Below are 22,203 nucleotides of genomic sequence, written 5' to 3'. Positions count from 1 at the left end.
GTGAGACTCTGTCTCAAAAAAGAAGAGAGAGAGAGAGAGGAAGGAAGGAAGGAAGGAAGGGAAGGAGGGAGGGAAAAGAAACCAGAAGATGACAGATTGGGTCAAGGTGGTGGCCAGGGAGGACCTCCGAAAAGGAGACATTTGAGCCGAGATGTGAGAAGGGCTGAGGTGTTGCGGGGAGGGTGTCTGGGATATGGACAGCTGGATGTGCAAAGGCCCTGGGACAGGAAAGGGCTTAGTGAGTTCTAGGAACCACAGGAGGCCAATAGGCTAGGTGGGGAGAGAGCAAGAGAGACGGAGTGCAAGATGGGGTCAGGGAGAGAAGCAGGACCACATCGTCCAGACCTGCGGACCACTCCCAAGGATGCTGCAGCCCATGCCCAGTGGGCGGCAGCTATTTCTGAGAGAAGAGCGTGTGTTTAGAGCCCCTCAGGGGAGCTAAGCCCCGCTGAAGAAGGGACCAGCAGGTCCTCTGGCATTAGCTGAGTCCCAGGGACGGGCAAGAAAAGAAGCCAGCTGAAGACTAGAGAATGAAGGAGGGAGATGGACCTGAGGGTCACCTGCCCGTCTTCCCCAAACATCCTTCGCTGGTGCCAGCCAGACTTACCTCTTCCCTGCACTGCCCCTCTCTCCCGGCCCCTGCTCACCTACCCTCACACCTGCAAATCCAGCTCTTTCTCCCGTTCCCTCCACACTTTCTTCCTCTGGCCCTACCGTCTCCAACACGTGGATCCCCTCCACTGACATGTGGCCCCCTCTGGAGGAGGACCAGGAGACCCTGGGATGCCCTGTGCCCCACTCAGCCTGTGCCCTCTGCTGCAGGGACCCGCGGTGCGGGTTATGCTGGGGGCTCAGATCACCGTAGACAACTGGACACTCAGGACCGCGCCATGGAGGAGCTGCAGGTGGGTGTTCCCTGGCATCAGCAGTGCTCCCACCTGGAGGCTCTGGGGACCTGGTCCTAGACTCCTATCTTCATTGCGGGTGGAAGAGCCCCTCACAGCCCAGCCTCAGCGGCCACTTCCCACAGGATGATTATGAAGATGTGATGGAGGAGAATCTGGAACAGGAGGAAAATGAAGACCCAGGCATCCCCAAGCCCCAGATGGAGGAGCTGGCAGGTGAGCCCCTCTCCCTCCCTCAGCTGGGATGAGCTGCTGAGCCCTAGACAGGGACAGGAGGGGCACTTGTCGTCTCCCCTTCTCCACAGTCCTCCTCCCAAGCCCCACAGGCCGTTCTCCCCTCAATTCTGGCTGATTGAAGGATAAACAGAGCTTTGTTTGAAATGATCACAGGAGGTGGCTGGGAGAGCAGGGGCAGTCACCCATCCAGTGCCCCTGCAATGTGAGAAGGGCGGGCAGCCCGTTTGGGACAAGGGCGTGAACCCACATGCCATCTGTGCCCATCCAATGCCAGCTTCCAGGCCAAAAAATGGGCTTGTTCTTGGGGAAAGAGGTCCTGAGAAATGAAGGGATTGTGGGGACCCTCCTAGGTAGAAAGACACCAGGAACCACCCTGCCTTCCCTGGCCTGTCCAAGGTCTTAGGTGGGGAGCCCCAGGCAGGACCTGTTTACTGTCAACAGGACTTAAGTGCTGGAGATTGGGATTAAAGTTAAGAGGCCCCTCTTGGAAATGAGGGCTGGGGGTGGGAGGGGTGGGAATATAAGGGGCTGACCCACCCTGGTGCCTGAGCTCAGTGAGACACTGCGCTGACGCTGACGGGCTCATTGAGGCCGGTGGGAGGAGAGAAGGGAGTCCGGTCTCAGAGGTGGCAGTGGAGGGAGGAGGTCCTAGGAGGATCCTGAAAATTGCCACTCAGGGCTCTGCAGTCACCTTGGAGAGGTCCCTTCACTTCGTCACTGCGGAGGGGCTAGGCCTCCCTGGCTGAATCCCAGGTGTCCTCGACAAGGCTCAGATAGGGAGCCCAAGGCTAGGCCCAGCACACAAGTGTGGGGAGTCTCATTCTGCTGAGTGGCCAGTGTGGGATGGGGCACCAGAGGCCCAGCCCAGGGGCACTGGGAAGGAGGGGGCATCTGCCCATGCCTGGGTCTCTGAGGCTCATGGTGGGTGGTGAAGAGCCTCAGGTGGGGGATGGGCAGGTCAATACTAACCGACCTCTGGTTTTCAGCTCACGACACCGAGGCAACAGCCACAGACTACCACACCACATCGCACCCGGGTACCCACGAGGTGAGGACCCTAGCCTCCCCCGTTCTTTCCCATGCTGCCTTTGGGACCCACCATCTGATCAGGGAAGAGAGGAGCAAGGGGATAGAGGCAGCTTCAGGCTGGGGGAGACACTGCAGCAGATAGAGGAGTGAGGATCCCAGGAAATAGATGGGAGGGACGCCCCACTGATGCGGAGGCCTGGGCCCCTTTCCAGGAGCACCCTGGGCAGAGATAACCTGATTGACAAGGGCTGAGTCCCCAGGCCCTCAGGCCCTGGCTGGGCTGTCGGGTGTCACTGGGGAAGCACAGAATTAAAGACTTGTTCTCCTCTGCCCAGGCCCCTCAGGTCCCCACTGGGCACTGAACTGTCTAAGTGGTTAGGAATTTAGGGCAGCCCTCAGCTATGGCCCTTGGAGCAACCACCTGGCCCCAGGGACATGCTGAAGCACATCCACGAACAATCTTAGAGGCTGGAGACTGACCCAATGACTCCAAAGTCCCCTTTAGCTTCGGCCCGCCAGGCCTCTGCTTCCCACTCCTTTCCCTCCCCAGTGGCCTCCCCAGCATCCCTTTGGGTCAGGGTTCTCCAAATGCCTTCTGCAATGGGGTAAGGGCCTAGCCAGGAAGTCGGGAGATAGGGGAGCGGTGTGAGCCATATCTACGGACCCTTGAGCACAGGGATCCAAGCCTCACAAGCACAAGCCTCTCTCGAGAGCGGCTGAGCACCCACTATGCCCTGGACTATGCCTGATGGACTAACTCAGGCGCAGGGGCCACAGGTCTATGTGGAGCTGCAGGAGCTGGTGATGGACGAAAAGAACCAGGAGCTGAGATGGATGGAGGCGGCGCGCTGGGTGCGACTGGAGGAGAACCTGGGGGAGAACGGGGCCTGGGGCCGCCCGCACCTCTCTCACCTCACCTTCTGGAGCCTCCTAGAGCTGCATAAAGTCTTCACCAAGGGTGAGCCTCCAGGGCCCTTCTGGGCCTCCTGCAGATGAGGATTGTTGTGGGGTGCTGTGGCCCAGCCTGCCAGCTCACTCCTCCACTGCCTGCAGGTACTGTCCTCCTAGACCTGCAAGAGACCTCCCTGGCTGGAGTGGCCAACCAACTGCTAGACAGGTTTATCTTTGAAGACCAGATCCGGCCTCAGGACCGAGACGAGCTGCTCCGGGCCTTGCTGCTCAAACACAGGTGCCCCTGCCTGCCAGGGCCTGGATTCCATATCCAGTGGGCCCACTTCCCCAGCCCACTTGCCCCAGGTTCTCCCTCGGGATCCAGGTGGCCCTACCCTCACGAGGCAGGGGTCCACTTTCCTCCACTATGGCTCCCATCTCTGACACCTCGAAAGGGGTGGCCGTGTCCTATGCTCAGAGTTGGGGGCTGCTGGTCCCCAGGAGGGCAGACCTGCAAGGCCCTTTTCTCTAGCCACTCTTGATCCTGCCTCGTCATTCCAGAGGCCACCCACTTACATCTACAATGTCCTTGGAGAGGAGGCTCTGATTCTCCTTCCATCCCAGGGTCTCTCTGGTCTGGTCTGGGAAGTCCCAGATGTCTACCCTTGATGTCTACCCTAGTCCCTTGATGTTCGCCCTTGATCCCTCCCACCACTGATAGCTTGGCCTGAACAGCTTACCCAGCCCATGTCCCCTTTATGTCCTGCAGCCATGCCGGAGAGCTGGAGGCCCTGGGGGGTGTGAAGCCTGCAGTCCTGACACGCTCTGGGGATCCTTCACAGCCTCTGCTCCCCCAACACTCCTCACTGGAGACACAGCTCTTCTGTGAGCAGGTGAGTCAGTTACGGGGTCAGGGTCAGGGTGAGGCAAGGAGAGAGCTTCCTCAAACGCCAGCAGGGGTCCTGAAAAACCGACCACAAGCAGGGGACCAGAAGCACTCCTGTGCCCGGGGCGTGCCAGGAGAGTTGGGAAGCGAGAATGGGAAGGGGAGGATGCTCAGGTCTCCCAGGTCAGACTGGCCCGAGGACTCCCATCACCACCCTCCTTCCCACAGGGAGATGGGGGCACAGAAGGGCACTTACCATCTGGAATTCTAGAAAAGATTCCCCCGGATTCAGAGGCCACGCTGGTGCTAGTGGGTAAGAACAGGCATCTCTACCCTCAGCCCTCCACACCCCTCGTGTCCTGGCTCAGCCTGTCTTTCCCTCAGCCTGGACCCCCGCAGCCCCATCTCTTCAGCACACCCACCGTGGGCTCCTCGGCCTGGCCTGATCTTCTCATCCCCTAACAGGCCGCGCCATCTTCCTGGAGGAGCCGGTGCTGGGCTTTGTGAGGCTGCAGGAGGCAGCGGAGCTGGAGGCGGTGGAGCTGCCGGTGCCTGTGCGCTTCCTCTTTGTGTTGCTGGGACCTGAGGCCCCCCACATCGATTACACCCAGCTTGGCCGGGCCGCTGCCACACTTATGTCAGAGAGGGTGAGGAAGGGCCGGAGAGGGCTGGGCTGGGGAAGCTTGGGACCTGGGTGGTGGCTGAGGCCTGCTCTCCAACCTGGCCTGGGTTACTTTAGGTTCACTGGTTTGACCCATTCAGCCTAATCCAGGTGCTGCAATCCTACCTGGCAAGGGCAGTCGGGGTGTGCAGTCTGGTTCAGCTCTGCCTGCTCTGGTCTGGTCTCGTCTGGTTGGCTTTGGCCTGGCTTAGTCTAGTCCAGCCCACTCTGACCTGGTTCCACCGGGTCAGGTCTGGCTTGGTCAGGCCTAGTCAGCTCTAGTTTCATCTAGTCTGCTTAACCCACCAGGTTAGCTTTAGTTCCTTCTCCTTTCCCTACCCAGGGCCCCTGTCTGTCTCCCCAGAGCCTTTTCTTAGTGGGGAGAGTAGGGGTGGGAACGGGCAGGAAAAGCAGTTCCTGGCAATGGGAGCTGCTGCCTGAGGGGGTTCTGGTCCCTGGAGGCCCTGGCTGTGGACTCCTGGGTCCTTTCCCTCCACAGGTCCGGGCAGCCCTGACCCTGTCTCCTGCCCCTAGGTGTTCCGCGTAGAGGCCTTCGTGGCTCAGAGCCGAGCGGAGCTGCTGCGCTCCCTGGAGGGCTTCCTGGACTGCAGCCTAGTGCTGCCTCCCACCGATGCCCCCTCTGAGCAGGCACTGCTCAGTCTGGTGCCTGTGCAGAGGGAGCTACTTCGAAGGCGCTATCAGCCCAGCCCTGCCAAGCCAGACTCCACCTTCTACAAGGGCCTAGGTACCTGCCCTTCCCAGCCAAGGCTTTCTGAGCCCCCACCGACCCCCAGACACCTCAGCGTAGCCTCTGTCTCCCATCACATGTTCCCCTCTCACCGCTCCCTTTGCCCACATCTTCCAGACTTCCTGGCCACCCCATTCCCATCAGACAGTCTCCCCTACACCCTCCAGTCCCCTTTCCCCTCACCTCCTCCAGCTACTCCTTCTGACCATGCTCTTATCCTCCACCACAGACTCAAATGGGGGCCTAGGGGGCCCCGGGGGCCCAGACGACCCTCTGCAGCAGACAGGCCAGTTCTTCGGGGGCCTGGTGCGTGACATCCGGCGCCGCTACCCCTATTACCTGAGTGACATCACAGATGCATTCAGCCCCCAGGTCCTGGCTGCTGTCATCTTCATCTACTTTGCTGCCTTGTCACCCGCCATCACCTTCGGCGGCCTCCTGGGTCAGTGCCAATACCTGTCTCCCTAACTCTTGCCTCTGACCCTCTGGCCTCTGTCTCAGCCCCAACTTCTGACTCTGTCTGACCCTCCAGACCCCTGCATCAGCCTGACTATGACTTGCTCTATGGGCCCCTGGAAATGATCTCCTGACCTTGATCCCACGGTGACCTCTACCCACAGGAGAAAAGACCCGGAACCAGATGGGAGTGTCGGAGCTGCTGATCTCCACTGCAGTGCAGGGCATTCTCTTCGCCCTGCTGGGGGCTCAGCCCCTGCTTGTGGTCGGCTTCTCAGGACCCCTGCTGGTGTTTGAGGAAGCCTTCTTCTCGGTAGTTCTGTCCTTGCCCCACTGACCCTGTCATGTCCCCCGCCCCACCTGCCTGATACACGGTGCCTTGCCCCAAGGCCCTTTGACTGACCGACTTCTTCTGACCACCCTGCAGTTCTGCGAGAGCAACGGTCTAGAGTACATCGTGGGCCGTGTGTGGATCGGCTTCTGGCTCATCCTGCTGGTGGTGTTGGTGGTGGCCTTTGAGGGTAGCTTCCTGGTCCGCTTCATCTCCCGCTATACCCAGGAGATCTTCTCCTTCCTCATTTCCCTCATCTTCATCTACGAGACCTTCTCCAAGCTGATCAAGGTGGGGGCCTATGGGAATGTTAATGCATACGGGAGGTTGTGTATAAGACTGAGACAGTGGCCGGGTGCGAGGGCTCAGGCCTGTAATCCCAGAACTCTGGGAGGCCGAAGCGGGTGGATCACCCGAGATCAGGAGTTCAAGACCAGCCTGGCCAACATAGTGAAACTCCGTCTCTATTAAAAATACAAAAATCAGCCAGGTGTGGTGGCATGCACCTGTAATCCCAGCTACTCAGGAGGCTGAAGCAGGAGAACTGCTTGAACCCGGGAGGTGGAGGTTGCAGTGAGCCGAGATTGTGCCACTACACTCCAGCCTGGGCAACAGAGCAAGACTCCATCTCAAAAAAAAAAAAAAAAGTCTGAGCCATTGTGTCCTCACACATGTGTCTGTGCAGCATTTGTGTGTCTTTGCTTTCACCTGTGTACATAACCATGTGACTGTGCATATGACTGTGACAACATATGTGTCTATGTCTGTGTAGTCACACATCTGTACACAGGACAGTGCAGCTGTGTTGACTGTGACCACATATGTGTTGGCACCTGCTGCCTGTGGCCAGCACTCTTGCTGAGGCATGAGAGGGTGCCTCTGTGTGCACATGTCCACGTCATGACCACACATGATGTGAGCAATGGGTAAGTATGGGCGTGACACTGAGCATGTGAAAGTACATGCACAGTGAGAGCTGGGGGGACTCTGGAGCTTCTGAAGTCCCCCACTTCCTCCCCTGTGCTTGTCCTCAAGAGCTGCAGGGCTTGTGGATGGAGTGCCCAGCCACCTTGGCTTGGCTCCCATCATCTTAAGCTCTGCTTGCCTTTGTACCTGCATTTTATATGGGAGGAAGGTGGGCCCTATGTGTTGTCCCCTGATTCTGTTGGATGGAGGGTCTTTCTGTGTCCAGGTCTTTTAACCCCTTGTTAGAAACTTCCCTGACCCTTGTTTCCTGACCTCCAGCCTTCTCATGTCTCCCAGGTCCTGGGTGTACATGTGTGCTCACACACACACCCATTGCCTTCCATGGCCCTCCCTGCCTAAACCTAGGCTGTCTTCATTCCTGAAAACCAAGCTGTAGAATCCCGTTTATCCTCTGTTTCCATGTCAATTGAGGAAGAAGATAGATGGATGGATGGATGAATAGATGGATAATGGATCGATGGATGGATGGATGGATGGATGATTGATGGATAATGAGTGGATGGATGATGGACGGATGAATGGATGGATAAATGGGTGGACAGATAGGTAGGTGGATGGATGGGCAGATGGATAATGAATGGATGGATGAATAATCAATGGATGATCAATGGATAATGGATAGATGAATGATGGATGGGTGGATAAATGGATGGATGATGAATTAATAGATGACTGGATGAATGGATAGTAGTGCTGGGTAGAGTTAGCTGGTAGTATTTTCCAGCCCAAGCCAAAGCTGGGAGAGAACAGGATGCCTTGGTTTTCTGCTGCAGATCTTCCAGGACCACCCACTACAGAAGACTTATGACCACAACGTGTTGATGGTGCCCAAACCTCAGGGCCCCCTGCCCAACACAGCCCTCCTCTCCCTTGTGCTCATGGCCGGTACCTTCTTCTTTGCCATGATGCTGCGCAAGTTCAAGAACAGCTCCTACTTCCCTGGCAAGGTCAGCATACCCTCCTCGCCTGTCCTTGCCAACACTGCCCCATCCCAGCCCAAAGCCCCCCGCTCCAAATTCCCCAGTGCCCTTAGCTTCCCTTCTTTTTCAGATTCCCATTCCCATGTCCAACCTCCCCTGGCCCCATCTTACCTGGGGTTTCACTGTATGGGAAAGCCCCTCCCACTTTCACGGCATGCCCAGCCTGAGAACTGCTGGGGGAAGAAGAAAGGAGGCAGACATAGCTGAGGTGCAGGACAGGGCATTAGATGCTGATGGATCCCCTGGAAGAGCAGGGCCCCGTGGGTGAATATACGGCAGGAGGAAGACAGGAGGTGGGGAGTGACTGGACACTGACCACTGGTCCTTTCACCTGCCCCCAGCTGCGTCGGGTCATCGGGGACTTCGGGGTCCCCATCTCCATCCTGATCATGGTCCTGGTGGATTTCTTCATTCAGGATACCTACACCCAGGTGACCCCTCCTCCCAGCCCTCAGACCATGATACCCCCCAGGTCCTCATTTCCACCCCCTCAGCATGCCCCTTCCCTAGAATAGCTTTCCCCAACCTGAAGCCAGCTGGGACTACCTCTACCCCATCCCTGCCTCCTCTGGGAGTCCCATGTGCTTCTCACAGCCCCAGAAGACCCCTGTGGCCAAAGCAAGGTGCTGGGCCAGGTTGCCACCTTCATTCCTTAACCCAGAGCAGTAGGAAGAAGTATTCTTTGGAGCCAGGCAGATCTAGGCATGAATCCCAGCTCTGCCATCAAATAGCTGTGTGATGTGGGGCAAGCTACAGAACCTCTCTGATTCTCTTTCCTCATCTATAAAGTGGGGAACGAGCAGATGGATGTAAAGGGATTAGTGTAATGATTAGGTACAGAGCAAGTGCTCAATATAAGTAAGTTCCCAAGTGCCGCCAACCTAACTGCCCGACCCCCAGGACCCTGGCTCCTCCTGCTCGCACCCTTCCCCATCCTCCTGCCCTTGGCATTCTTACCTGCTACCCCCTCCCACAGAAACTCTCGGTGCCCGATGGCTTCAAGGTGTCCAACTCCTCAGCCCGGAGCTGGGTCATCCACCCACTGGGCTTGCGTTCCCACTTTCCCATCTGGATGATGTTTGCCTCTGCCCTGCCTGCTCTGCTGGTGTTCATCCTCATATTCCTGGAGTCTCAGATCACCACGTGAGAGACAGGGTGGGGGCTGGGCCTGGGAGGGTGGGAGGCAGGGACCTTTCCCTGGCATTCTTCCAGGCAGGTAAGAGACCCAGGACTGCAAGCTAGTCCCTGCGGGTGTGTGGCCCTCCTGACTAGCAGGAATAGTGAAAAGCCAGGGGCAGTTCCAGGTTTTGTGGGACCAGAAGTCGTATAATTTGGAGAGCTCTTTTTAAGAAAAAAAAAGTGGCCGGGCGCGGTGGCTCACGCCCGTAATCCCAATACTTTGGGAGGCCCAGGCGGGCAGATCACCTGAGGTCAGGAATTCGAGACCAGCTTGGCTAACATGGTGAAACCCTGTTTCTACTAAAATACAAAAAATTAGCCGGGCATGGTGGCACGAGCCTGTAATCTCAGCTACTCGGGAGGCTGAGGCAGGAGAATCGCTCGAACCCAGGAGGCGGAGGTTGCAGTGAGCCGAGATCTCACCATTGCACTCCAACTTGGGCAACGAAAGCGAAACTCCATCTCAAAAAAAAAAAAAAAAAAAAAAAAGCGCCAGGCAAGGTGGCTCACATCTGTAATCCTAGCACTTTGGGAGGCCAAGGCGGGGGGATCACGAGATCAGTAGTTTGAGACCAGCCTGACTAATATGGTGAAACCCCGTTTCTACTAAAAATACAAAAATTAGCCGAGTGTGGTGGCATGCGCCCGTAGTCCCAGCTACTTGGGAGGCTGAAGCAGGAAAATCACTTGAACCCGGGAGGCAGAAGTTGCAGTGAGCCAAGATCGCACCACTGCACTCCAGCCTGGGTGACAGAGCAAGACTCTAGAATAAAAAAGAAAAAGAAAAAAATGCAAAATGACAACTATAAAATTAGGTGCTGGATCTTGGAGGGGCCTGTACAAGCAAAGCTCCCTGAAGCTGAAGCTTCATTGCCTGCGAATCAGCCTTGAATGTTGTGAAGACATTTCTGCTCTTAAGAGTTTGGATTCTCAAGATGGGGCGGGAAGGAGGGGAGCAAGGAACTCAAAGAGTAAGGGGCACAGAAGACAAAACTGAGCTACAAGGACACCAAGTATGGAGAAGGAAGGAGGGGGTGGAGGAGGCAGGGGACAACCCTGCTTACCCCTCGCCTTCCTGTACCGCAGGCTGATTGTCAGCAAACCCGAGCGCAAAATGGTCAAGGGCTCCGGCTTCCACCTGGACCTGCTGCTGGTAGTAGGCATGGGTGGGGTGGCCGCCCTTTTTGGGATGCCCTGGCTCAGTGCCACCACCGTGCGTTCCGTCACCCATGCCAACGCCCTCACTGTCATGGGCAAAGCCAGCACCCCAGGGGCTGCAGCCCAGATCCAGGAGGTCAAAGAGCAGCGGATCAGCGGACTCCTGGTCGCTGTGCTTGTGGGTGAGTGAAAGCTGAGTTGTGTCTCCACCATCCTCCTGCCCCCACCCCCAGCCCCTTCCCCTTTCTGTTCGGACCCAGCACCTCCTCCAGCCTCCCTCATCCTGCACCACTTCCCCACATCTCCCCAGCATCCCCTACTCACACGAGGGGATCCTGGAGGAAAGGCCAAGGCACTGGGCTGGGCATCTGAGCAGGGAGGAAGGAGGCTCCACTCCGAGGCCTTCTCCAGACCAGACCCCACCTTCTGACTTATCCAACAGAAGTCCAGTGAATTGTGGGTTCTAGCCCTGCCTTGCTGCTAACCCAGTATCCCTCCTTGTCTCTGGGTCTCAGTTTCCCTGTCTGCACAGTTGGAGGGTTCATTAGATGTCCCCAAGTTCTCTTCCAGCTCAGCTGTTCCATGACTGATACAAGGGGTGGTGCTCCAGGCATGCATAGTCCAGGGATGTAGGGGAGAAGAAAGAAGGGTCACTGGGGTCGATTTCAGTTCTGGAGCAGCCAAGAGTCGAGCTGGGTTCGGTGTGGGCAGTGCCATGGTTGCAGATGGCGAGGTCAGGGAAAATTCTTAAAGGAGGCAGTTGATGGCATTCTGGGCTGGGGTGAGGAGAAAGGTGTTCGTGTTTGACCTCTGTGGCCCTCATTAGGTTAAGGGAGTGGGCTTAAGTCAGGCAGGCAGGGCTTTGACTCCCTGCCAGCTGTGTGGCCTTAGGCAGGTTGTTTACCTCTCTGAGCCTGTTTCCTCGTCGGTAAAATTGGGGTAATACCTATAAAAAGGACCGATAGAGGCCAGGGGTGGTGGCTCACGCCTGTAATCCCAGCACTTTGGGAGACTGAGGCAGGTGGGTCACCCTGTCCAACATGGTGAAACCACGTCTCTACTAAAATTACAGAATCATCTGGGCGTGGTGGCGCATGCCTATAATCCCAGCTACTTGGGAGGCTGAGACAGGAGAATTGCTTGAACCCAGGAGGCGGAGGCTGGAGTGAGCTGAGATTGCACCACTGCACTGGTGCAGCCTGGGCGACAGAGCGAGACTCCGTCTCAAAAAAAAAAAAAAAAAAAGACCCATAGGAATAGCTCCAGGCCAGGCATGGGATCTCAACACTTTGGGAGGCCAAGGCAGGAGAATCACTTGAGCCCAGGAATTCAAGACTAGCCTGGGCAACATAGTGAGACCTTGTCTCTACTAAAAATTTAAAAAAAAAAAATGATCCAGGTGTGGTTGTATGTGCCTGTAGTTCCAGCAACTAGGGACGCTGAAGCGGGAGGATCACTTGGGATCAGGAGGTCAAGTCTGTTGTGAGCCGGGATCACACTACTGTACTCTGGCCTGGGTGACAGAGCGAGACCCTGTCTCAAAAAAAAAAAAAAAAAGGAAAGAAAAGAAAACAAAAAAAGAAACGGCTCCATATGGTGCCTGTGTTTTATTCCCAGCCCCAGATAGGGGCCTGACCCCCACTGGCGCCAGGCCTCGGGCAACCTGGGCTGAGAGTGTGCGGCTCCCCCACAGGCCTGTCCATCCTCATGGAGCCCATCCTGTCCCGCATCCCCCTGGCTGTACTGTTTGGCATCTTCCTCTACATGGGGGTCACATCGCTCAGCGGCATCCAGCTCTTTGACCGCATCTTGCTTCTGTTCAAGCCACCCAAGTATCACCCAGATGTGCCCTACGTCAAGCGGGTACAGGGCCCTTTTCTGGCTGCCCAGCCTGGGGTGGTAGAGGGTGCTGGGGTGTGATAGGCACTGACCCCAGCCTCCTCCTGCAGGTGAAGACCTGGCGCATGCACTTGTTCACGGGCATCCAGATCATCTGCCTGGCAGTGCTGTGGGTGGTGAAGTCCACGCCGGCCTCCCTGGCCCTGCCCTTTGTCCTCATCCTCACTGTGCCGCTGCGGCGCGTCCTGCTGCCGTGCATCTTCAGGAACCTGGAGCTTCAGTGTGTGAGTGGCTGCCTGGGCCTGGGGCACAAGAGCTGGGAGCATGCGAGGGGCGCGTCTCAGAACTAGGGCAGGCAGGACAGAGTCATGGGTAAAGTCTGGGGCTAGGGCTGGTGTCCAGCTTCTGGCCTGCTGTGTCCTAGCATATGATCTGGAGCACGGGGCCTTGTTTCTCTGTGTCTTCATTTGGCTCACCTGTAAAGGGGGGAACGATGGCACGGCTAGGGAGAGCGTCAAGAGGCAGACAGGGTGTGCTGCGCCTGAGCTGGACCCCTGAGCAGCAAGTCCTGCCGTCTTCCGAGTCATTTGGGACAGAGTCACTCCTCTAATAGAATTCTTCCACAGGGTGACTCAGGTCACTGTGGGGCTGCCCTGGTGAAGAGGTCCCCTGCTCACCCTCTGCAGGCCCTCCCCTGCCAGGGTCCACATCCCCAGGGTTGCCTCCCACTTTGACAACGACTCGTTTAGGCCAGTCCTAGCAGCTGGGGAGATAAAACAGGACTGGTCCAAGGTTCAAGACAGCCAGACCCTCTCCTAACTCCAGAGGTGCCTTTCGTGCCCGGGGAGGGCTCTTCTGGCCCCAGAGTCTCTCACCCTGTCTCTCTCCTGTCCGTCCCCTCCAGCTGGATGCTGACGATGCCAAGGCAACCTTTGATGAGGAGGAAGGTCGGGATGAATACGATGAAGTGGCCATGCCTGTGTGAGGGGCGGGCCCAGGCCCTAGACCCTCCCCCACCATTCCACATCCCCACCTTCCAAGGAAAAGCAGAAGTTCATAGGCACCTCATGGACTCCAGGATCCTCCTGGAGCAGCAGCTGAGGCCCCAGGGCTGTGGGTGGGGAAGGAAGGCGTGCCGAGGAGACCTTCCACAAAGGGTAGCCTGGCTTTTCTGGCTGGAGATGGCCGATGGGGCCCACATTAGGGGGTTTGCTCCACAGTCCCTCCTGTTGCCACACTTTCACTGGGGACCCTGTGCTGGAGGACTTAGATCTGAGCCCTCCCTCTTCCCAGCATAGGCAGGGGTAGAAGCAAAGGCAGGAGGTGGGTGAGCGGGTGGGGTGCTTGCTGTGTGACCCTGGGCAAGTCCCTTGACCTTTCCGGCCTATATTTCCTCTTCTGTAAAATGGGTATATTGATGATAATACCCACATTACAGGATGGTTACTGAGGACCAAAGATACATGTAAAATAGGGCTTTGTAAACTCCACAAGGACTGTTCTACAGCAGTCATCATTTGTCTTTGAACGTACCCAAGGTCACATAGCTGGGATTTGAACTGAGCCATGCAGCTGGGATTTGAACCAGGCCTTCTGGTTTCAAGGTCCGAGCTCTGTCCTCTGTCAGTCATGCGTCCACTTTCCCTTCCCCTGTGACTCCTCCCTTCCCCACTCTGCTCCCAGCCCCTACCTTGACACCCTCTTCTCTGGGCCCAGAGAGAGACGTCCTGGTGAGGGCAAGGTACAGGCAAGGATGATCCAGGGATTGGGCCTGGGACTCAGGCCTCCTAAATGTTTGGTTCCTCCCTCCAAACACTCATTAATTCACTCAGTCATTCATTCCACAAACATTTACTGAGGGCCCTGGAATCAGTGGACTCCGAGGGGACTGAGACAAGCCCTGCCCTGGGGTGGGGGACAAGGTACAGTTGATTCTACATTTGGATAGGGAGTAGGGGAGGGTAGGAAGGTAGGGGCGGGACAGTGAGGGGGTTTCTAATTTATTCATTGTGTATTTTCTAAGAGTTTTCAACATACTTTGGCTTCACACACACCTTCAGGACCCTCATTTGAGACCCATTATCCTCAACCCCATCTAAACTGAATCTTGGGGAGAACCCAGATCTGACCAATTGGGGTAGGAGACAGCAGGCTCTCCAAGAACATGGGCAAATTTATTTTTTTATAAAACAAAAAGATAAAAAGAGTTGCAAGACGTGGAAGTGGTGAGAGATGGAGGAAACAGAATCAGGAAGTGGTAGAAAAGAGAGGAGGTGGCCGGGCGCAGTGGCTCACGTTTGTAATCCCAGCACTTTGGGAGGCCAAGTTGGGCGGATCATTTGAGGTCAGGAGTTCGAGACCAGCCTGGCCAACATGGTGAAACCCCATTTCTACTAAAAATACAAAAATTAGCCAGGTGTCGTGGCAGGCACCTGTAATCCCAGCTACTCGGGAGGCTGAGGCAAGAGAATCACCTGAACCCAGGAGGCGGAGGTTGCAGTGAGCCAAGATTGCACCACTGCACTCCAGCCTGGGCAACAGAGCAAGACCCTGTCTCAAAAAAAAAAAAAAAAAAAAAAAAAAAACAGAAGGAAACATCAGCCTTGGGGGCCACAGACTCAACATGTGTGTGTGGTGGGGTTCCAGCCCAACATAGAGTACCATTATTTATACCTCCCAGGCTAGCTCAGTCCATGGGAGGCTCTCCAGGTGTCCCTGAAAGCTGACACCCACCTTTCACCACTTCACCATGCTACAGTTCAGTTTCCTCAACTGTAAAATGGGGATGATAATGGTACCTACCTTGCAGGGTTGTTATAAGGATTAAAGGAGACAGTGCAAGAAAAGGCCTTGGTTGGTGAAGAGCCCAACCTCGGAGGGGAGCTGCTGGGATCCTTATCTTGACTGGGATGTCCCTGTCTCCCCCTCCCCTTGCTCCTTGAACATGGCCAAGGAAAGTGAAAAACAAAAATTATTCACTCTGCTAGCACCCTTCCCCTTGATGCCTGGGAATAGGTTTTGCCAATAAACGTATCTGTGTTGGAGTGGCTGCCTTGCCTGAATTCCCGTTCCCAGAGTCGGGGGTCCCACGGGTCTTGGCTGAACTAGGTGGGCATGGTGTGTGTGGCACGGGCCTGGCACAGGGCTGCATCTATGCGGCAAGGGGAGCCAGGCTGAGGTGTGACCCTGAGCCCTAGGGTGGGAGGCCAGCACCCAGAGAGTGGGTAGGGAGCAAGAGATGAGATTATGCTCTGAGACTCCTTCCTCTCCTGAATAAGCAAGACCTGTGGGGGTGGGAGGAGGGACTGTAAGGGGACCTTGCCCCCTGCCCCTTGTACTTGTGAGCCCCCAATTCCCTTTAGATCAGTGGACCCCTTACCGGGAAGCTGGACAGCACCTTTGACAGAGATGACCAGAGAAGAAAACAGAGGCCCAGACAGGGCACGTGGCCACACAGGCACAGCGTCTCCTGGCCAGCTTTCTGCTTACCCTCATCCTGGTCGCCTTTGGAGGTTCTGTCTCCTACCCTCAACCACTTCCAGCAATTCGAGGGTGCTGCTGGGCTAGGTGTCCCCCACCCCGGGAGAAGAGGGTTCCGGGACTGGACATCTGCCCTCCCCAGACTTCCAATGAGAGGTCAGTGCAGGGCTGGGCCGCCTGGCTTCCTGCCCTAGATCTATATTTACTGCCTATCCCCAGCTGACCCCTCCCAGGCTGGCCAGAGCAGCTGCCAAAGGGCCAGAGAGCTAACTCTGCCAGGGGAGAGCCGTCCCAGCGTCCACCTCCCACAAATAGCAGCTGCAGATCCCCACAGCGCTGGCCCTGTCCCCAGGGCTTGCCAGACCCCTCATTCCCCACCTCCATGTACCCAGAAGTCAGGCTATGAGACAAGCCTGAAGAAAGCTCAGGCCTCAGGCATCCCCAGTCCTCTTCCACAGGCTGGCTGTGCAGCCTGGGACAAGCCAGTCCCCTCTCTGGGCCTCTGTTTTCTGCTGGGCTAATTCTTCCTGGCAGATCCTTTCCATCGCCTGGAAAAGGATCCTTTCCATCCTTTTCCAGCTCATCATATCTGGACTTAGAGGAATAAATGCTGCCTCAATCTGGGGGACCACTTCCTGCCCCTGCCAAGGGTTAAGCCCCTCTCCATGTTTTTAATTGCAATTCTGAAACATTACCTGGAGCTTGGGCAGCAGGGGAGGCTGGGACCCTGGCCAGAATCCTTAGGGCACTGCTACTCAGTGGGACTCTGGGACCAGCAGCAGTGCCATTTCTAGGGAGCTCGCCAGTAATCTAGGAGCTCAGGCCCTGCCCCAGAGTTGAGAAATAAGAATCTGCATTTTAACCAGATCCCCAGGTGATGTCCAGCACGGGAAGCTGGGCCTTAAGAACAGAGAGCCAGGGAGCAGAGCGAGGGTGTGCAGACCTCAGGTTTCTGCTGGTCTATCCCACTCCTCCCACCCTTAGAGAAGATTCGGAGGCCTTCGTGAGTGGGTAGAGGGGGCCTGGGGTAGGGGCAGGGTATCAGGGCAAAGAGAGAGTGGCTGGACCACAGCCTGCCTAATTCCCCTTGTTGCACCCCAGACCCCAAACAGCTTGGGCCAGGAAGGCATTAGGGAAATGCGGGGGACACAGGAATCCCCCCAGACTGACTTCCTGCCTGGCCGGAGGCCTCGCACTACCCCAACTTCCTGTACCTCACATGATCCCCCATCCCCCAACACACACACACACACACACACACACACACACACACACACACACACACACACACAGTCTCTGGGTTTTTTGGGGAGTTTTTTTGTTTTGTTTTGTTTTTGAGATGGAGTTTCGCTCTTGTGGCCCAGGTTGGAGTGCAGCGGCACGATCTCGGCTCACTGCAACCTCCACCTCCCGGGTTCAAGAGATTCTCCTGCCTCAGCCTCCCGAGTAGCTGGGATTACAGGCGCGAGCCACCACCCTGGTTAATTTTTGTGTTTTTAGTGGAGACGGGGTTTCACCATGTTGGCCAGGCTGGTCCGGAACTCCTGACCTCACGTGATCCACCCGCCTGGGCCTTACAGGCGTGAGCCACCTGGGATTACAGGCGTGAGCCACCGCACCTGGCCAGTCTCTGTGTTTTAACTCCTGCTTGCCTATTCAACTCTTTTGTGAAAACCATGTCAACGAGAATGAACTATTGTAATGAGGTCAACATTTGTGTGTGAACACAAAGGAACCCCACCCTGATAAGGAAGTAATTCAACAGACTCAAAAAGCTCTGGGCCTGAAGATAATTCATAGGACTATCTATGTGAGCAGAAAGCTAGAAAGTGCCTAAATACTCAGAAATAGGACAGCAGTTAGTAAATTACAGTAAATTACCCTCCATCAATATAATGGACCACTAGGCAGACCTTAATAAGAATAATTATGAGGAAGCTATTGGATCAACTTAATGGCATCACATGACCCTGGGCCTTTGAGGCCATGGTGTTTGGAACACCAGCTTTGTGATTTGTTTCTTCATTTTGTTTTGTATAGATGAGGTCTCATTATGTTGCCTAGGCTGGTTTTGAATTCCTGGCCTCAAGCAATCAGCCCACCTCGGCCTCCCAAAGTGCCAGCTTTGTGATTTATTAATAGTAGGAGTTGGATGAATAACCTGATCTCTGAGGTTAAAGGCATCTGTAAAATAGAGATAATGATACTCACCTCACAATGTTGTTAAGAGGATAAAATGATATCATATATCCAGAAGTCCCGGCCCAGTGCTGGCATTTTCATAGGCAAAAACTCATAGTGATGTGTTCCTCATGGTGACAGCCACATAGAAATATACAGTAGGGTGCACAGGAGTGAGGGTTCGAGGCTTAGACAGAAAAAGTTAAAATGCCACCATGGTAGAGTTATAGGAGATATCATTTTATTTTTCTCCTTCTTGTGGACTTTAGGTGCAGAGGGTTAAATTAGTCATCCTCCTGAGGTCAGGGCAGGTTATCATCAACTGTTCTTGTTTCCGTTCCTTCTTCCTTTTCTCATTTCTTCTTTTCTTCCTCCTTCTTTTTTTTTTTTTTTTTTTTTTTTTTTTTGAGACGGAGTGTCGCTCTGCTGCCCAGGCTGGAGTGCAGTGGCACGATCTCAGCTCACTGCAAGCTCCACTTCCCGGATTCACGCCATTCTCCTGCCTTAGCCTCCCAAGTAGCTGGGACTACAGGCACCTGCCACCACACCCGGCTAATTTTTTGTATTTTTAGTAGAGACGGGGTTTTACCGTATTAGCCAGATGGTCTTGATCTCCTGACCTCGTGATCTGCCCACCTCGGCCTCCCAAAGTGCTGGGATTACAGGCGTTAGCCACCATGCCCGGTCTTTTTTTTTTTTTTGAGACAGAGTCTTGCTCTATCACCCAGGCTGGAGTGCAGTGGCATGATCTTAGCTTACTGCAACCTCTGCCTCCTGGGTTTAAGTGATTCTCCTGCCTCAGCCTCCTGAGAAACTGGGATCACAGGCACCCGCCACCATGCCAGGCTAATTTTTTCATTTTTTAGTACAGATGGGTTTTCACCATGTTGCCTAGGCTGGTCTCGAACTCCTGACTGACCCCAAGTGATCCTCCTGCCTCGTTCTCCCAAAGTGCCTGGATTACAGGCGTGAGCCACCACACCCGGCCTGCTCCTTCTCTTTTGTCCTCATTCCCTACTCCTATTTTCTTCCCCCTCCACAGCAACCATTCTAACTTGTTTAATTTGTTTCTTTTTATATGAATGGGTTCTTGAAAATATGCATCATTGTTGTTGTTTTAAATTTTATTATGAAAATTTTTATACACAAAAGTAGAGAATTAATCCCAATATACTCATTTGTCAAATTCAGAAATTATCAGCTGGGCATGGTGGCTAATGTCTGTAATCCCAGCACTGTGGGAGGTTGAGGAGGGAGGATCCCTTGAGCCCAGGAGTTCAAGGCTGCAGTGAGCTAAGATCATGCCACTGCATGCCAGCCTGCACAACAGAGCCAAACTTATTCTCTTAAAAAATAATACTAAAATAGGTCGGGCGCGGTGGCTCACACTGTAATCCCAGCACTTTGGGAGGCCGAGGCGGGAGGATCACTTGAGGTCAGGAATTCAAGACCAGCCTGGCCAAAATGGCAAAACCCCGTCTCTACTAAAGAATACAAAAATTAGGCTGGGCACGGTGGCTCACACCTGTAATCCCAGCACTTTGGGAGGCCGAGGCAGGCGGATCACGAGGTTAAGAGATCAAGACCATCTGGCCAGCATGGTGAAACCCCATCTCTACTAAAAATACAAAAATTAGCTGGGTGTGGTGGCGCGTGCCTGTAGTCCCAGCTACTCGGGAGGCTGAGGCAGGAGAATCGCTTGAACCCAGGAGGCAGAGGTTGCAGTGAACCGAGATCATGCCATTGCACTCTAGCCTGGGCAACAGAGCAAGACTCCGTCTCAAAAAAAAAAAAAAAAAATTAGTTGGGTGTGGTTGCATGCACCTGTAATCCCAGCTACTCGGGAGGCTGAGGCAGGAGAATCCCTTGAACCCAGGAAGCAGCGGCTGCAGTGAGCCGAGATGGCACCACTGCACTCCATCCTGGGTGACACAGCGAGACTCTGTCAAAAATAACAATAATAATAATAATGATAAAATAAAAACAAAAAATATCAAAATTGTGCCTTGAAATCTTGCTTAAATCTTTGCCGAAAATACATTTGCTTTATCTTCCTCTTTTTTCCCTTTGCTGAAATACTTTAAATCCCATACTTGATGCCATTTCACCCCTACATTCTTTTTTTTTTTTTTTTTGAGACAGTCTCGCTCTGTTGCCCAGGCTGGAGTGCAGTGGCATGATATCGACTCACTGCAAGCTCTGCCTCCCAGGTTCACACCATTCTCCTGCCTCAGCCTCCCGAGTAGCTGGGACTACAGGCGCTCGCCACCAGGCCCAACTAATTTTTTGTATTTTTACTAGAGACGGGGTTTCACCGTGTTAGCCAGGATGGTCTGGATCTCCTGACCTTGTGATCCACCCACCTCGGCCTCCCAAAGGGCTGGGATTACAGGCGTGAGCCACAGCACCCGGCCTCACCCCTATATTCTTTAGCTATGCATCCTCCCATCATTGAACCTAACCACAATGCTATCACACCCAACAAAATTAGCAGTAATACCTTCATATCATACCTAATCCATAACCAACATTTCTAAATTGTCTCAAACTGTACCTTTACACTTGGTTTGTCACGTGTGTGTATTTCTATACATAATCAGCATTATGTTCTAGATCTTGATCTGTTGGTTCCTCTTTTCTTTTCTTCGTTTCTTTTTCTTTTCTTTTCTTTCTTTTTTTTTTTTTGAGATGGGATCTCACTCTTACCCAGGCTGGAGTACAGTGACACAATCACAGCTCATTGCAGCCTCCACCTCCCAGGCTCAAGGGATCCTCCCGCCTCAGCCTCCCTGGTAGCTGGGACCACAGCCACGTGCCACCATGCCCAACTAAAATTTTTTTGTAGAGATAGGGTCTTGCCATGTTGCCCGGGTTGCTCTCCAACTCCTTGGCTCAAGCGATCCTCCCACCTCAGCCTCCCAAAGTGCTGGGGATTACAGGCATGAGCCACCACACCTGGTCTTTCTTTTTTTACAAAGCCACCAGTTCCCCTCCCATGATAACTCACTAATCCATTAATCCATTAATTCATTAATCCATGAATGGATTAGTCCATTCATGAAGGCAGAGCCTTCAGGACCCAATCATCTCTTAAGAGCCCTACCTCTTGGCTGGCGCAATGGCTCATACCTGTAATCCAGAACTTTGGGAGGCTGAGGTGGGCGGATCATCTGAGGTCGGAAGTTCAAGACCAGCCTGACCGACATGGAGAAACCCCATCTCTACTAAAAATACAAAATTAGGCCAGGCGCGGAGGCCCACGCTTGTAATCCCAGCACTTTGGGAGGCCAAGGCGGGCGGATCACGACGTCAGGAGATTGAGACCATCCTGGCTAACACTGTGAAAGCCCGTCTCTACTAAAAATACAAAAAATTAGCAGGGCGTGGTGGCAGGCGCCTGTAGTCCCAGCTACTCGGGAGGCTGAGGCAAGAGAATGGCGTGAACCTGGGAAGCGGAGCTTTCAGTGAGCCGAGATCGCGCCAGTGCACTCCAGCCTGGGTGACAAAAAAAAAAATATATATATATATACACACATATATATACATATATACACACATATACACATATATACACACATATACACATATATACATATATACACATATATACATATATACACATATATATACATATATACACATATATACATATATACACATATACACATATATATACATATATACACATATATACATATATACACATATATACATATATACACATATATACATATACACACATATATACATATATACACATATATATACATATATACACATATATACATATATACACACATATATACATATATACACACATATATGTGTGTATATATATATATATATATATATTTTTTTTTTTTGCTGGGCGTGGTGGTGCATGCCTGTAATCCCAGTTATTCGGGAGGCTGAGGCAGGAGAATCACTTGAACCGGGGAGGCGGAGGTTGCGGTGGGCCAAGATGGCGCCACTGCACTCCAGCCTGGGCAACAAGAGCGAAACTCCCTCCCCAACCAAAATAAAAAGCCCTACCTCTCTCCGGTCACGGTGGCTCACGCCTGTAATCCCAGCGCTTTGGGAGGCCGAGGCAGGCAGATCACGAGGTCAGGAACTCGAGACCAGCCTGGCCAATATGGTGAAACCCCGTCTCTACTAAAAATACAAAAATTAGCTGGGTGTGATGGCGGGCGCCTGTAGTCCCAGCTACTCAGGAGGCTGAGGCAGGAGAATCACTTGAACCCGGGAGGCAGAAGGT

General features: G+C 54.0%; 1 protein-coding gene across 2 annotated transcripts; it reads left to right on the top strand.

Annotated features, from left to right (window-relative positions):
* The first annotated feature begins 1,030 nt into the window (after window positions 1-1,030).
* On the top strand, window positions 1,031-14,860 carry SLC4A1 (solute carrier family 4 member 1 (Diego blood group)). 2 transcript variants are annotated; one of them, XM_054535266.2, is made up of 18 exons: window positions 1,031-1,121; window positions 2,129-2,190; window positions 2,940-3,129; window positions 3,225-3,360; window positions 3,832-3,955; window positions 4,177-4,261; window positions 4,414-4,595; window positions 5,144-5,354; window positions 5,587-5,799; window positions 5,978-6,126; window positions 6,241-6,435; window positions 7,905-8,078; window positions 8,453-8,542; window positions 9,088-9,254; window positions 10,377-10,630; window positions 12,142-12,311; window positions 12,398-12,571; window positions 13,192-13,319. In XM_054535266.2, the coding sequence occupies exons 1-18, from the start codon at window positions 1,049-1,051 to the stop codon at window positions 13,270-13,272; spliced, it is 2,730 nt and encodes a 909-aa protein (XP_054391241.1). In that variant the 5' UTR covers window positions 1,031-1,048; the 3' UTR covers window positions 13,273-13,319.
* Window positions 14,861-22,203: the final 7,343 nt, after the last annotated feature.

Source organism: Pongo abelii, chromosome 19 (assembly GCF_028885655.2).
Source record: "Pongo abelii isolate AG06213 chromosome 19, NHGRI_mPonAbe1-v2.0_pri, whole genome shotgun sequence".
NCBI lineage: Eukaryota > Metazoa > Chordata > Mammalia > Primates > Hominidae > Pongo > Pongo abelii.
The sequence above is the reverse complement of the archived record's forward strand: the minus strand, read 5'-3'. Positions and strand labels throughout refer to the sequence as shown.